Source organism: Numida meleagris, chromosome 2 (genome assembly GCF_002078875.1).
Source record: "Numida meleagris isolate 19003 breed g44 Domestic line chromosome 2, NumMel1.0, whole genome shotgun sequence".
NCBI lineage: Eukaryota > Metazoa > Chordata > Aves > Galliformes > Numididae > Numida > Numida meleagris.
In genome coordinates, this window is record NC_034410.1 from 60,070,474 (window position 1) to 60,085,691 (window position 15,218).

At 43.9% G+C, this 15,218-nt stretch overlaps 1 protein-coding gene across 8 annotated transcripts in view; it reads right to left on the reverse strand.

The window, feature by feature from the left end:
* PHACTR1 (phosphatase and actin regulator 1) overlaps positions 5,022-15,218 on the reverse strand; it is a 304,922-nt gene continuing 294,725 nt past the window's right edge. For all 8 annotated transcript variants that reach the window (XM_021385729.1, XM_021385727.1, XM_021385728.1 and 5 more), the window contains 3 exons: positions 14,165-14,305; positions 10,784-10,860; positions 5,022-8,666 (listed from right to left, as the gene is read on the reverse strand). In XM_021385729.1, coding sequence (XP_021241404.1) covers positions 8,651-8,666; positions 10,784-10,860; positions 14,165-14,305 — 234 coding nt within the window. In that variant the 3' untranslated portion in view covers positions 5,022-8,650. The remainder of the gene's footprint in view (positions 8,667-10,783; positions 10,861-14,164; positions 14,306-15,218) is intronic.

The window sequence follows — 15,218 nt, forward strand, 5'->3', positions numbered from 1 at the left end:
CTATAGATGATCTGTGCTAGATTTTGAGATGCTGCCGTTAGTGCTCCTGAAATGCCCGAGTCTACCCCATTCAGAAAAAGCTTGTTTGTGTTTGCTTTGAAAGCCACTGCTGTGTCTGCATTGTAGTATAGTGTAATCCATTTAACTCACTTCAGAAAGGAGCTTGTTTTTCTAGTGTAGGTGTGAAAGGTGAATAATGTGGTTAGGAAAGAGTATATATGTTCTGTGAATAACAGCACTTTCTTCTGTACCATTCAATGCACAAATGTTTCAAATAATCAGCAGCGGTACAGAGATTGCTTATTTGAACATTTTTCCCTTAGGCTGCACAGCTTATAAAAAATAAGCTATGTATGCATTATTCAAGCCTTTATGCTGCAGATTACGTACTTAAAGAAAAAAACCAAACCACTCACACACAAAAACCGAAAACCAAGCACTGATGACATGGAAGGTGTTTAGCATTTTCGGTGCTGAAAGGGAATCAATAACTCATATTCTGTGAGGAGAGATGCCCTGAATCAAGATTAGAAGTGCCGCTGACTGTTACTGCTTTCAGACTTGTCAGCACATATTCCTCCAATCACTACTGGACTGAAAGCAGCAAACTTTTTTTTTTTTGACTTGCTGCTTTTAATAGCAGGGGGGTTGGAACTAGATGATCTTAAAGGTCCCTTCCAACCCAAACCATTCTGTGATTCTCAATCAGTGGGCAGACCCTGGCACTGCTCTGACAGGAGAGACAAAGATTCATTGGCACAGAATCACAGCCTGACTGAGGTTGGAAGGGACTTCTGCTGGTGATCTGATCCAATCCCCTTGCTCAGGCATGGACATCTGTAGCTATTTGCAAAAGACCATGTCCAGACAACTTTGAATGTTAAAAGGATGGAGATGCCCCAACCTTTGTGAGCAATCCATGCCAGTGCTCGATCTGCCTGTAATAGTAAAAACACTTACGTTTCTGAAGGAAAAGAGTATTTAAACATTTCAGTATATGCGGGAAGGATCCTCAAATGCTGCTTCATTTCAATATCAGCTGAAGTTAACATACATCTCCCTCTGTTTCTCGCAGAGGGAGATGAGGCACTGCACAGGCTGCCCGGAGAAGCTGTGTGCGCCTCATCCCTGGATGGTATTCGAGTCCACATTGGGTAAAACTTGGTCTAGTGGGAGGTGTCCATGCCTGCAGCAGAGGAGTTGGAACTAGATGGTCCATAAGGTCCCTTCGATCCAAACCATTCTGTCATTCTATGATATGCTGCTAACATTTGCTCTTTGTCCTCTTGCACTAAAGTACTTCAATAATTGCAGTTTCTAGATGTACGTTTTTAGCGGACAATCCAAATTTGGTCATTTATCAGCTACAGATTATTAATCCTTACAGTTGCCTTTCAGTTTCACATAGTTGAGCACCCTACTGAAATCCCTAGCTAAGTAATTCAAGGAAAACGGGTTAGCTTTCAAATTTGTTTTCTGTTAGCTCACTCAGTGTCTTTGCAGGAGTGTGGTGATGAGTCATGGTCATTTTTCTTCTTTCCTGAGAACCTTGAAAATGAATTTTTTTTTTCTTTATTTACGTTACTTCTGCTCAACTGGCTGAGCATGCAACTTCTTACTGCCCACTTGTTTCTCCATACAGAACTAGCAGCTAAGTTTTTTTTCTTTACTTTTTCTTTCCCCAGAGACAATAGAAACAACACTGAAGCATTCGCTTTGGAGACTGAAAGCCCCTCCCTCTTATTCCCCTGCCAAATATCTTTGTGGACTTTGCAAAGAAGAAAAGTAACCTTGCTTTGGTCCAGTTCTCCCCTCAAGCAATGCTTTCCCTCCAGAGAGGTTGGGAGGAATGCTACATCTGTGCTCTTCCATGTTGCATGCACCAGTTCTTGTTCAGTTGTAGTCCAAATATCTGATGGAAATTTCAGGTAAGAAAAGCCAATGGGAAATGTCAGAGGATGGTGCTTGAAAAATGACCATAGAATCGTAGAAAGGTTTGGGTTGGAAGGGATCTTAGAGATCATCTAGTTCCAACCCCCAGCTATAGGCAGGGACACCTCCCTCTAGACCAGGTTGCTCAAAGCCCCACCCAGCCTGGCCTTGAACACCTCCAGAGTGGAGGCATCCACAACCTGTCTGGGCAACATGTTCCAGTGTCTCACCATCTCCACAGTAAATAATTTCTTCCTAATATCTAGGCTAAATGATCAGTAATTTGAACTCTAGTGGTGGCTTTCAAAAACATGGAAAGAAGAGGAGGAGAGTGTGGAGTTAAGTGAGATAATTACTCAGAGGTTTGTAAAGTAACAGTGATCTATCAGGTGTCTGTGGGTAGGAGATCAGTTGGTAAAAACCAGGTTCTTGTAGTTGCATGAGGGATGCCTTTACAACATAGTTACCTTTACGAGATAGTTATGCAGGCCTGAGTGTCCTGGTGGTGCTTAGGTTTGTTGTTACTGGCTGCAAATCCCTGCCCTGAAGAAGAGCCCTACTCTTCTCCTACATGCTGTCCTGTCTTGCCTTGCACTGGACAGGGCAAGTTGGTATGAAGTAAGGGGTTTCACAAAAGCCAGTCCAAAACTCTCTGAAGTTTCCTAGCTGAGCAACGCAGTGAAATGCCCTGTTAGGCAGGCTTTTGGTACAAGAGGAAGAGTGTGGGGAAATGGAGTTGCTTCTCTTTCATATGCTAATTGTTAATCCAGGTTGTAAGTGGAGACCTGGGAGCAGAATCTGCCTGGGTATGTGTCTTGTCCAGTGCTGTCTACTGCCTGGAGACCAGTTTGCTTCCCCGCAGTGGTCCACATTAGGAGAGGTGGAAGAGTTCCTTTTCTGGGGCTGCAGTTCTTGCACCTCACAGCCCGAAGATGGCCAGGTTCCTCTTTCTTAGGGGCTGACTCTCACCATCCAAATGAGGGGTCACAGACTGGCTCTCCTAGTGGAGCAGACTGCAATGTCCCACTTATCATAGAACCATAGAATCACTAAGGTTAGACCGATAAGATCATCTAGACCAACCATCAACCCATCACCATCATGCCCACTAAGCCATTTTGGGTGCACTAGAGCCAGACTGGTTTTTGTGGGGCTAGATTTGAAAATCTAGCCAAACCAACTCTGCTCGTGTTATGCAGGGTTGGTGTCTGGCAGCAGGGGGCTTCCAGTGCCTCTGCAGGATTTGTTCTGCAGACACAGTGTGCAGAGAATCTCCCTGGCCTCCAAAATGTAGGTGTATAGTGGTTATTATTTTGTCCTGAAGATTAGCTGTGTGTGTTTGGAGCTACCTTCTAGTTGCCACCTCTCAGGTTTGATGAATCCATGCATGTGAAACTTAGACACTCATCAAATAGAAGCTAAACTAGAGATTATTGTATTTCAAGTCACAGTAACAATAAATGTCAGAAGAGAGTGACTTCAGGCTGTACCTCGCTGTTGGCTGTTTCTGTGGGCCTACTGTCAGACGGCATGTTTCTCCAAGTGGTTTGAAGCAGCTGATAAAGGTGAGCTGGTGCCTGGAGGCTGTGTTTGACAGTGAGTTAATTTTTTTCAACCTTCCTCTCCATTTCCTGCCTACAGGTGGCATTAGATTGCAATTTGATTGCAGGTAACGAGTGGACTTCACTGAACGCACTTATCTCTTTCCTTAGGCTAGTTTTATAAAAAGCTGAAGTCAAAATGTAAAAACACAGCCCTTGTGTAGGGATCCCTGTGCAAGAGGTTGGCTTACCTTCTCACATTCCTTGTACATTGCAGCAACACCAATATATATATTTTTTAAAGCATGGAAATTACTGTATGTAACCAAAACATGATATAATCCTGCTTTGGAAGCAGTAGGTAGTTGAGGGAAGGGGATCTTTAGTGAAAAACAATGTGGTTTTTTTTTGTTTGTTTGTTTGTTTTAACTGATTCATCCAAATCCCCCTGGATAGCTACGGAGTTGTTGGCTTCTAGGTTGAAAATACACACAAACACAAACTCTTGGAAGGAGGTGAGTGAAAACATACCCAAATGGAAGCAAACAGAGAAGCCCAGTACCAGCCTTTTGATCATGGTATGCATCCACATCAGCAATGCAAATCAGCAGAATTCAGTCAGTTAATGTAAAGCTTTGCAACTACTGAAACTATTGCTGGGTTTTGGGTTCGAGGGATAAGAGGATGGAAAGACTGTATGGAAGTAGTGGGACGGGCAGGTATGGTTGCTTTGCTGAATAGTAGTAGTGCTTACTGGTACTACTCACAGGCATTTTCCTCTAATCACATTGTGACGTTTTTAGATTTATGTGTGTGTGTCTACTGCAAACTGCTGATTTTGTTCTTTCTTCATTAGCCTGGTGTTGGTACAGCTTTGGCAGCTGAGGTACCAGCCATCGTCCCTTGCCCACTTCCACTGAATCAACTCTGAGAGGCAACGACCCACGGATCTGCCCTGGTAAGGCTGGCTCTTCTGCCATGAGGGCAGCGGGGGAACGCTGCCTTCAGCTGTGCCAGTCATTGGGACGGAGTGTGATAAAACACACAGACACTGGAATGCTTTTTTTTTTTTAAATGAATTTTTTTTTAAGAAACTGCATACATCAGGGACAAACAATAATTTAAATGGCATGCAGTTTCAGTATGTACAAAAACTAGGACATAGAGATCCAGCTTAATTTTTTTTCTAGTTATTTACATTGTTTTCATACAGCCATAATCTGTTAAATTACAATACTGGAAGAGCACATGATTGACAGCCACCACACTCACTCCTATACAAAGACAAACTATATACATACACTTGGATATCAACTGGCAAATGCAACTGGTGCAGGAGTACCTGGGACACATGGGAAAGCAGGTAATGTGCCCGTCACCTCCTCTTTGCTTACAGAAGTTGTTTCAAGCTCAAGCAGGCTGGACACCTGGGAAAAATTATTTGTCCCCCCTTTTTCTTTCCCAATTTTTATTAGCGTAGTCATCTCCCATGGCTATACAAAATGATATTATTTGCAGGCACGTTAGGGAGCCCCTGTTCCAATGTAACTATGCGTTTTCCATCTTGCCCTTTTTTTTTTTGTCTAAGTGCAAGCATTAATGTAACTAGGCAGGCCGGAAGTGCTCCCACTCCGTTGGTTTGTAGTGTTTCCACTGTACAGATGGCACTGTAGAAATAGTGGACAGTGGGTTTGGTGACCAGCTGCAGTGGTGACAAAGTGCTGTGGTTTTACATGTAAGCCTTAGGCTGAAATGTATCTGTGGAATGGGCTTACTACCAAGCTTCAGCTAACATAAAATTGTTAATAAAAATCTATTACATTAATTTTTTTCCTCCTTCTTCCTCTTCCAGTAATGTCTGGAGTGTGCAAAAGGAATTGTCTAGACACAAAAGCTGGTCTGAGCCCTGTCCCAGGGAGCCTAAAACTATTTCAGCTTGCAAGTACAAGTGGTGCCTTGAGCGTGGAAAGGCCACAACACTGACCTTCCCTGTTGGTCCTGAGTCCATTGCCAGGTCCCTGTAGTTGACTCCTGGAAAGAGTGTGGGTAGGAACGCGATGCCAGTGTTGTGCTACCTCACCATCGCTTTTTTTCAAACCATAGAACTTTCATCTAGAAGTTATGCAGTTGCTGTTCCAATTCTTCCTTTCTTCCTGCTCAGTTTCCAGCTCATCTTTTCATAGGCTGTAGGACAGGTCTTACTACTTGTACATTTTAAGTAGCAGTAACCCACCATGATTCAGCAGATAGTAACAAAAACTTGACTCTTGTATATTACATCCATTATTAGCCCTGGAGACCAGTGGTTGGAATACCAGTTTTTGTTCTGTGTTGACTTTTTCCGTTCTCAAAATGTGATGTAGTTTCTTTATTGCTACTGTTAATCTCTTCCTAATATGAATGAGAATGACTGGTGGTAACCGAGTCTTCAGCAGGAATGCTATCTTTATTTATTTCCTTCACATAATCCAGCTAGAGGGAGGATGGAGGAATCAGGACTACTTTTTCCCTCTCCCAGCAGAATCACAGCTGTGGTAGAGATGGCTTTCACAGATGAGAAAACCGAGTGCTCAAGAGGACAGGTTGAAACAACAGACTAGCTGTTCCCCAGCCTGCTCGCAACTTCCCAAGAATGACACAGCTGGGTCTGCACACTGAAGACATGCTCTGATGTTCAGGCACTGATGGGTTTTTGAAGAATGCCTTGTCACAGGATAACTTTGCAAAATACCACAAACCGCTGAAGCTAAAGCCAGGTGAGGTGCCAGTTCTGCAGTGCTTACTAGTGTCTAACACTTCATCTTCTTTCTCCTCTTCCTTCCTTGTTTTTAGTAACAGGCTACACTTGCGATTTGGGGGAAATCTGGCAGTTCTTCCACTGTGTCCCGGTGTCTGCTCTGACTCTGAGAAGTTAGTTAATATAATTAAAAAAAATAATAAAATAAAAGCATTGCCCTGGGGACAACATGAATCCTGAGGCGGCTAGAGCCAGACACCTTGCTCAGAAGTCAGCAGGGACCTGCTTTGGGTCCACTGGGGACTGATTAGCATTTACTGAGACCTGGCTGTTATGCCCTTCAACCACTGCTGAAGGGTTAGTTTAGGCTACCTGCTGTCAGGGACAAGTAGCAGTATGTGATGTTGCCCCTAGACCACCCATTCCCTGTAGGCTCTTGCACTGAAAACAGCCTGCTACTTCTACTTCTTTCCACTTCATTTTAATAATAAAATTAAAAAAAAAAAACTCTTTCTTCCTTCCCACCAGCTTCTGTCACTGCTGTGCCTGAAGTGCTCTCCTTCCCTTCCATACTGAAGCTCTAGGCTAATGAAGCCTGAGTGGTATAGGCTCTCTGCAGGGAAGAGGAGGGCTTGTTGCTCCTCGGCAATGTTGCAGAGCCCTTTCCTGATGCCGCATATGTAGTCAAAAGCCTAGAGTTTTGTTTTCCCTTTTTAAATCCTGTGATGCAATCTTGTTTCATGTACATGTGAATAAATTTAAAAACCATGATCCCCAGCTTCTCAGGAAAGTAACTGCAAAACAGTGTCAGCCTGAGATGAGGTGGGAGTACTTGGCATTATGCAGTATTGGCCAGAAAAATGCTTATGCAAGGGAGTGTCCTCTTGGCCCACAGTCAGTGAAGGGCAAGGTTAGCATGGAGGCAGAATGGGAGCACAGAGGGGTAGATAGATACTGGAAGACAGAAAGGGGGAAAAAAAATGACAGAAATAATAACAGTGCTTTCGTTAACAAATGTTGGCCTCTCTCTTCAAACTTTCTAAGCATAATAGCTATTATAGAAGTAAAAAGGTGTCCTGAAGTAATAATCTGGAACCTACAGTAATGTTGCTATTGTGCTTTGGATCACTGACCCAAAACAGCATAATAGTTTCCTGTGAGAGCTAGAAAGGACTCGTAGACAACATTTGCCCATGCTTGCTGGCATTATACTAGTTAAGGACTCGAATCTGAAAGGCATTGGCCTACGTTCAGAAAAGCACTTAAATGTGTTCAGCTTCAATGAAACGTGTGAGACCTGGTCTCGATTTCAGTGAGACTGTCTGCATGCTTGCTTAGTTTGCATTAAGCACACACTCAAGTAGGCAGGTAAACCAGGCCCAGAGCGTCCAGCTCTCTGAGCCCTGCAGGGTCAGTTCATCTGTTAAACCATTGTAATAAAAATAAAACTAAAGCAGCATGCCCCTGGATTTCTGTCGTTATGCCTCAGCTACCCATACCAGTGAGGAGTCCCACCATCCACACCAATGCAACAGCCTTCCTTTGTTAGGCCAGGTAACACACCGTCATGCTTTTCTCAGTATGCAGTTAGGGTCAGTTCTTTACACCGGATACAGGGAGGATAGCTACCCCCAGTCAACCCCCACGTCTCCCATGGTGTACCCTCTGCAGCGCAGGTGGCAATCCCAGCCCTTCTTGCTGCTGGAGGTGTGTGCCCTCACACAATCCTGAGGCTTGAGCATGAAAACAAGCTACAAGCTGACAGAACGCCATGCAGTGACCATGTAGGGAGTCCTTTTTCCTTCTTAGGAGCCAACTGCTGCCATAAGCTTTTCGAGGGTAGGCAAACAGCTTCTAGTCAGATGATATTTGCAGATGAGGTGGCCCCCCCCCCCCCGGAGTAGTTCTGCTCCTTCCCTGTCCTTGCAAGATGCTTGCAGACCGAAAGGAGTGCTTGGTATAAGGAAATGCTTTAGTGCCGTAAGTGCAGGTCTGCTGGAGACTCCACCCAGGCCAGCGGTTCCCCTGAACACCGTCTCAGGGCTTTCTCAGGTTGATGACAGAGGCTTGTTAGGGTGAGGGATACCTGAAGATGAACTAATGGATGCCCTACCAGTTGGGCTTGAACACGTATGGCAAATCCACATGCCAGGAAAGTCTTACACATGATGCCACGTCTTGGCACGATTCCCACCAGGGGTATTTTCTGTAATTGAAGCTTGAGCCAGCAGGTCAGATGATGCTGCAGTACCCATCACATGTACATACAATTTTCTTTTATATTTTTAAATATTCATCTACTCTTTCTTTTTTTTTTTTCTTAAAAAGGCAGTTCATAAGATTTACATTGTACATAACAGGGAAGTGAATAATACCAGCACTTATGGTTCCTTTTAGTTATGTTTTGAAGACGGCATAGTAGTCAGGTAGAATTGAACTGCTACGGTCTATGAAACCTAAAATTCAAGGGAGAAAAAAAAAAAAAAAGAGAGAAGTAGTAAGATAATATTTTCACACACTTGTTATATATTAAAAAAATGGAGACGTAATTGCTACGAATTAGTGACAAAACTATGCAGCTGGATTTCTGCAGCACTGACATCAGCCACACTGGCATTGTGGATTCAGAACAGGCATGGAAACTTCCCTGGTCCTCACCAGACTTGCAGTTCACAGGCATTAGCAGTTAGCACCCAGATCTGTCAGAAACACGGAAAGCTTCTCCATGTTTCTGGTAGATCTGGAGAGAGGAGCAGGGCTAAAATGGCCACCCTTTCTGCAAGAGCTCAACAGCAGGAAGCTTGTGTTTTGTCAGCTGTGCAAGTGCATTTTTTTTTTTTTTAAGGTTTGATTTTTGAGAGTGAATTTTTTTGAATTAATTAATCTGTCCCACTAGGAAAGCAGCACTGACACACTCAGCCCAGCTCATGCCTTAATGCTTAATGACATGAATAGGTCATTACCTTACTAATGATTCTATAATGGTGACTTATCTAAGTTTATTTAAGGAAATTACTCTCCTTTGTTTCAGCCTGCTTCCTTTAAGTGTGTATTTCCCACAGCCACTTGTCAAACCAGCAAGTCCTGCTGAACTCCAAACCCTTCTGCCAGACTCTATTGTATTAAGTGTAGCTGTGAGTTTGCCTGACCCAGGCTTCAATGGATCGAAGCCACATGGTAGCTGTCAAATACAAACTGAGCATAACTCAGAGGGTGACTGCTCACCCCAGCAATGGAAAAGAAGCAAAATACTGCTCCAAAACCTGCAAAAGCCAAGCAGGTGGAGAGGCTTCCTGGAAAACTAAACTAGCTTCCAGTTTTGTGGGATACTGAAATGCCTCAAGGAACTCACTTTGGCTCAACTCCTTGTAGCAACACCTGCTTTTAAACAGCCTCATTCCTTGTAAGTTAGATGAGCTCAGTGAGCCAAGCGTCCCTCAAAGCCACAGTCACTGGAGCTGACAGACGTGGCCAGACCTCATGGCTCAAAGGCAGCTGCTTGCTTCTCTCTAGCAGCACTTCATCATTACAAACCCCAGTGCATCATCCCAGCACACAATAGGAAGTACAAGGTGCATTGTTATTGCAAGGGATACATGTATAATAAATATGGTGACTTTTAATAAATAATTTATGCACCAAAAATCCCCTAGGACAGAAAATATTTTGCCTAAAGCTTTTCTGTATTTTTCTTAAGAGTATTAACTGCATTTTTTATGACCACCACCCATGTGATGAACACACTGGTGTGCGATCAGCACTGTCTGGGCTTAAACCAGGACATGGGGAGGGTGCAGTGCAGTGCTGACTCAAGTGATGGCAAATAGTTGTGTGCATTGTGATAAGCTGGCTAAACACAGTCCTGTGAACAGTGAACAGAAAGCACAGTCGCATATTTTTATGATACAGAAATTTGAGAACAGGTTCCAAGATCACAAAAAAAAAATCACCCATTTTTGGTATATTTGTGACTCCCTTTTCAGTCAACATAAATACATGAGAACTGCAGATTTTCAAATGGAATGTACAGAGTTGCAATCAGACATTAAACTCAAACAAGAGAATCTGACCACATTTCTTTACCAGGCTTCTATAAGCCCTCTCTTACCAGAGAAATATCCCTTGCTTCACAACCACACCTTATTCGTGTCATCACTCTTTGGCACTATGTACATTTGTGAGGAACTATTCTCCTTCTACATGGCCTACACATGATGCAGATGACAGTACTGAGAGATTTGCGCTCGTTCATCCCTTTCCATGTACTTACTCTATGAGAGTTCCCTGTCCTGCTCTTAAATTCTATTTACTCTTGAGAGCAGCAGAACTGACACTAGAGACAGAACTGACACTAGAGCACGATGATTTAAAACAAAAGGTTACACAGAGAATGGCACGTGCCCATGTACAGCCATGTAATAGGGCAGCATGAGTTCATTAGTGTGCTTCTTTGACAGCCTGTAATTCTAAGCGGAGTCAAGAGTTCATAGGGTGCTTGACAAATGGCTGATGTTTTTTTTCCTTTTTTGGAAAACAACAGTACTCATTGCTAGCCTTAAAATAATGAACTTACCTTGTTAGATGCCTACTTAATTCATGAACTTCCATTTCAGTGCTTTTAAATTCATTAAGCTCTTTTCGAATGGCTGCCTGCAAAGGACAAATAAACTCATAAATGTGTTTTGAGTTGTCAGTTACAAGTTCACTTTGTTCTCAAAACAATATATTAGAAGTGAAGCAAATAACATCAGAAAGAAAAAAACAATAATGTGAAAAGGAAGAGATAAATGTTCTAAACTGCATAAAGGGAAGAGATAAATGCTTCATTGGGATGGATCAATTTGAAAATGTAGACAATGCTGATACAAAAGCCAGTTTGGGTTTATTATGTAAACACTTACATGTACAAAATCCAAATTAGCATAAGTATGTGACAAAAATCAAGCACTAGAGCTTCTCAAACCCCATGCTCTGTTTCAGAGCTGGACTGTGAGTAAACTTGGTGTTGGTAGATCTCACCAGAATTACACCTGAGACGTCTTCTCCCTTGATACAGTTCTGAATTCCCTCTGATGAAGCCACCTAATCTGCCTGAGCTTACTTGAGAGGGAAAGAGGTTGGCCCAGCTCCCTGCCCTTCTCTCTCCCTCAGGCCATGCCCCTCTGCCCTCATCCTCCATTTTGGTCCAGCTGTTTCACCTGCCAAACCCATCCAAAGTAGCCCTATGTGGTTGGATCAGCTTCAGCAGGAGAACCTGCTACCTTCAGCTTCTGTAGTTTGTCCATGGGGGAAAAGAAAATGATGGCGAGGGGAATACTGAAGGAGAAACAGAAAGGCTGACTTTGAGGGACTCAGCTTCGTGGTGGAGAGGGCTCTCAGCAGAACTGGCTCTAGTCCCACACTGCAGGCTTCTGCCAGTGCTGTGGTATTTGTAGCACACAAGTGGGCCTCTCCATAAGAGTGCGGAGAGGATGTGCCATGTGCTGCTGTGGCTGAATACTCCCATGAACCTGAGGTGTGTACCACTGCTGGGAGCATCAGTGGCTGGAAGCGGCCACTCCAGTCACAGGTACTTGTGGCTGTCAGAAATGTTCTCCTGACTAAGTAAATCTAAACCAGAATAAAGAGCTCAAGCCCAAAACAGGGCTTCCACAGCAGCCACTGATCTGGTCACCAAGGACAAGGCCTACATGACAGTTCTTGTGAGCATGATCTACATTAAAAAGCCTCTTGTGGTCTTCCTACACAGCTTTGCTTTTTTTTTAATTAACTTTAGAAATGTCTGTCAGGCTCTGCCTCTGTCAGGGCAGAGAGTTGGTTATGCAGTAGCTCAAGAGTCTACCTTTAGCAGACCCATTTGCTGCTCAAGTGACTGTGAAGGAGGTCACATGGGCTGCTGCCTCCCCCCGGGGTCTGAAATCTATCACCTCCTGCATCTCTCAGCTGCTGAGGAGATGTAGAAGTGCCCTTCTTCTCCCTCCAGCAGGGAGACTCAGTAAAGATGAAGCCAGGCTGAACACAGTTCCCCATGTCCAGAACACAGAGGAAGATTTACTGAGAAACAGAAAAGCCCATTACTAAAAATCTACTTTTGCACTAAATTTAGTCTGTGCTGATCAACAGAGGCAGTTATTGAATCTGAACTTTGGAAGAAAATAATCTGTTAAAGGATGTTGCAGCTTTATCAGGTTTCGTAGCATTGATGCCAATTTGTCTGGCTATTTTTTTTTCCCCCCAACAGGGGATAGCAGTGGAGAAAAGAAGGTGATCTGAATGGCAGAAATTAGAACACTTCCCAGATGACCCAAACATGAAGAATATACATTTTTTCTCCTTATGTCAGAAGGGGCATTGATATTGGAAGGACAAGCATTTTTTCTTCTGCTCTGCTGAAGAAAAAAAAGAAGTTCATTTAGAGAACATGAGTCCTCTCATTTGAGTATTGACCTTGCACGTGAGTTATAAAGAAGGAAAGGTGACCTCAAAGTACTTCTCTTTCATTCTGAACTCTTTACCAGGCTAGGTTTCACAGAGATATTTGATAGTTGTTGTTTTCACAGACACAGAGTGAGAAAAGACCTTTCTGGACACCTAATCTTCTCTTCCCTGGTGAAGATATTTCCATACCTTCCATCCTGTGCAGGGATCTCTCAAAGTGAGCAGAACTGACTGGAAATTTATTCCTTCCCTCATCTATTCCTCATCTATTGGGAGATTAGAACTCCCAATAGATTGGTAGGTAGATTGGCTAAATCATTTGACTAAAGTCTTGTCCAATGTGGTGACATAAAATGGAAAAAGCAAATTTAATGCACTACAGCATGATCTGCAGACAGCCCAGAGAAAGTTTTGTTTGTAGTTTTATACTACATTAAAGCTAAGCTGAAAAGGGCCTCTACTGAGGAAAAAAAACAGTCGTTACAAAACTATACAATTACACAAGTTAAATAAGTAAAACTATCTGTCTTTCCTCTATGAAGAAAACCAAGAGCACCACAGATGAGTGTCACAGCCAGAACTCTGGCTCCTTTAAACACTGGACATCATGGTCTGGTCTCCATCACTGCATCAGGCCCTCAGCAAAGACATATGGAGGGCTTAAATCCAGGTACCTGAATGTCTTCAGAATTACAAGGGCACCATAGAGTGAATTTAAAGCACAGCAGTCACCTACCAGGCTCGGAGTCCTTTTTTCTTACAGCTGCCATAAAGCATTTAAATTCTTCTTCCTGAGGCACCATTTAGACCCTCAGGATGTTGACTTTTACCCTTTGACAGGGATCTAACCTATCAGCCAGTGCTGACACCAGAGGCACTGCTTCGTGAAGACAGAACCAGTGTTCAGAGGACAGTGCATTTATTTCCAAATGTGCAGCTGTTTTTCATCTACAGGGCTCATCAGGCCTCTGCTTTGTGTTTACAGTACCATGTGGGAGGGGGCAGGTATCCTGAGGAATCACACCTGTCTCAGCTCCCTACAGAAGAGTAGCCTGGCCTTGGTGGGATGGAGGTGCTTTCACCAATTTGACCTCCTGGCATTTTTGCTGCCAGGCCTGCTCAGTTCTGGCTGGTGCTGCTCTGTCTTGTGGAAAATTGCTTGTGGGCACTCTAAGCTGGCAGAATTATGTGGCAAGTCCAAAAAAAAAAAAAAAAAAAAAAAAAAAAAAAATCAATCAGTGAATGAATAACACAGGGCTGCCATTAAGGCTTTTCCTCAAATGGTCTTACTCTTTTTAAATGGGGTAATGCTGCTACATTTCCACACATACAGGAGCCTTCTTGCCAAAGGTGTATAACTCAAACCACAAACCTGGTGAACTGAGAAGAAAACTGGGAGTGCTGGGAAGGGAGCTCAGCTGGTTTCTCCCCAGTGGCTGTGGGACCTGAGGGTGCTGTTCACCATGACATGCTCTAGCTGTTTAGGTCATGGCTCTCCCCAGGTCACTCCACTTACTTTGTCAGCAGCTGTGAGTCGTGTCCAGGGTTTGTCCGCCCTCCTATCATAGTCCTGTGCGTCAGCCACCTCCACATAGTCGCTGAAGCGGATGAGGATCTTCCTCTCACGCAGCTCCTCTACCGTGGGCCTTTGACTCAGCTGCAGGGTTGAAGAAGTAGTGGAAAAAGACATCAGAACTTCACTTTCTCCCTGCAGAGTGCTGCTTGGGGATCAGTTTTACTACAACCACCACTGTGACAATAAGAGAGTTCAAACATTGCCAGTACCATTGTTTCTATCAGTCTTTCACAGACCTGCTACCTGGGAGATAAATAACCTGTTGTTTGCTGCAGCACCTTGTTTGTCATCCCACCTCGCTGCTGGAGCGGCACGCTGTAGTTTGGGAAGCAGCTGCGGCAGGAGGCCCTGATCCCTGGCTGAGCCTGAACACCTCTGGCAGAAACTGGATGTAACGCAACAAAGACACCCAGTGCAGCAATGCCTCAGGAGGAGATGAAGACCACAGCACAACCTCACGCTCTCCCATATGCTCTCCTGGCTTGGGCTGCTCTGTGTGCTTTAGTGCTGCCTGGGAAAGGCTACACACAGGAACAGGGTGGATTCTGCCCCGAGTTAGTTGCAAAAAAGGTGACAAACAACTTTCCTTACCATTCTGGCATTCTACAGACCTGTCCTTATCTCCAGACACAGTGAGCAGGACAATGACTGTTGCTTACTGAATGTTTCACTGAGTGCTGCAGCTGAATTTTATGTCACCGCATATTTGACTTCAGCAGCTTACACTTCATACTATAAGCCAAATAAAAAACTGTAAGGGTGGATTGTATTGTGCCAAGAAAACCTCTTCACTGTTTCAAAGCCATTTCTTTCAAACTTCCCAGCAGAGTGGGCAGCCAGAGTCAAAAATCTCTGGTAGTCCATGTATTGTAGGGCCACTTACATGACCAAGGACAGGTTTTGGCTTTATGAGATCAGTTCTCAGATGCACAGCTTGCTGGTTAACATCAAGTGGAGTTACGCGACTGTTTCTGAAGAAGCCACAACAGATGTG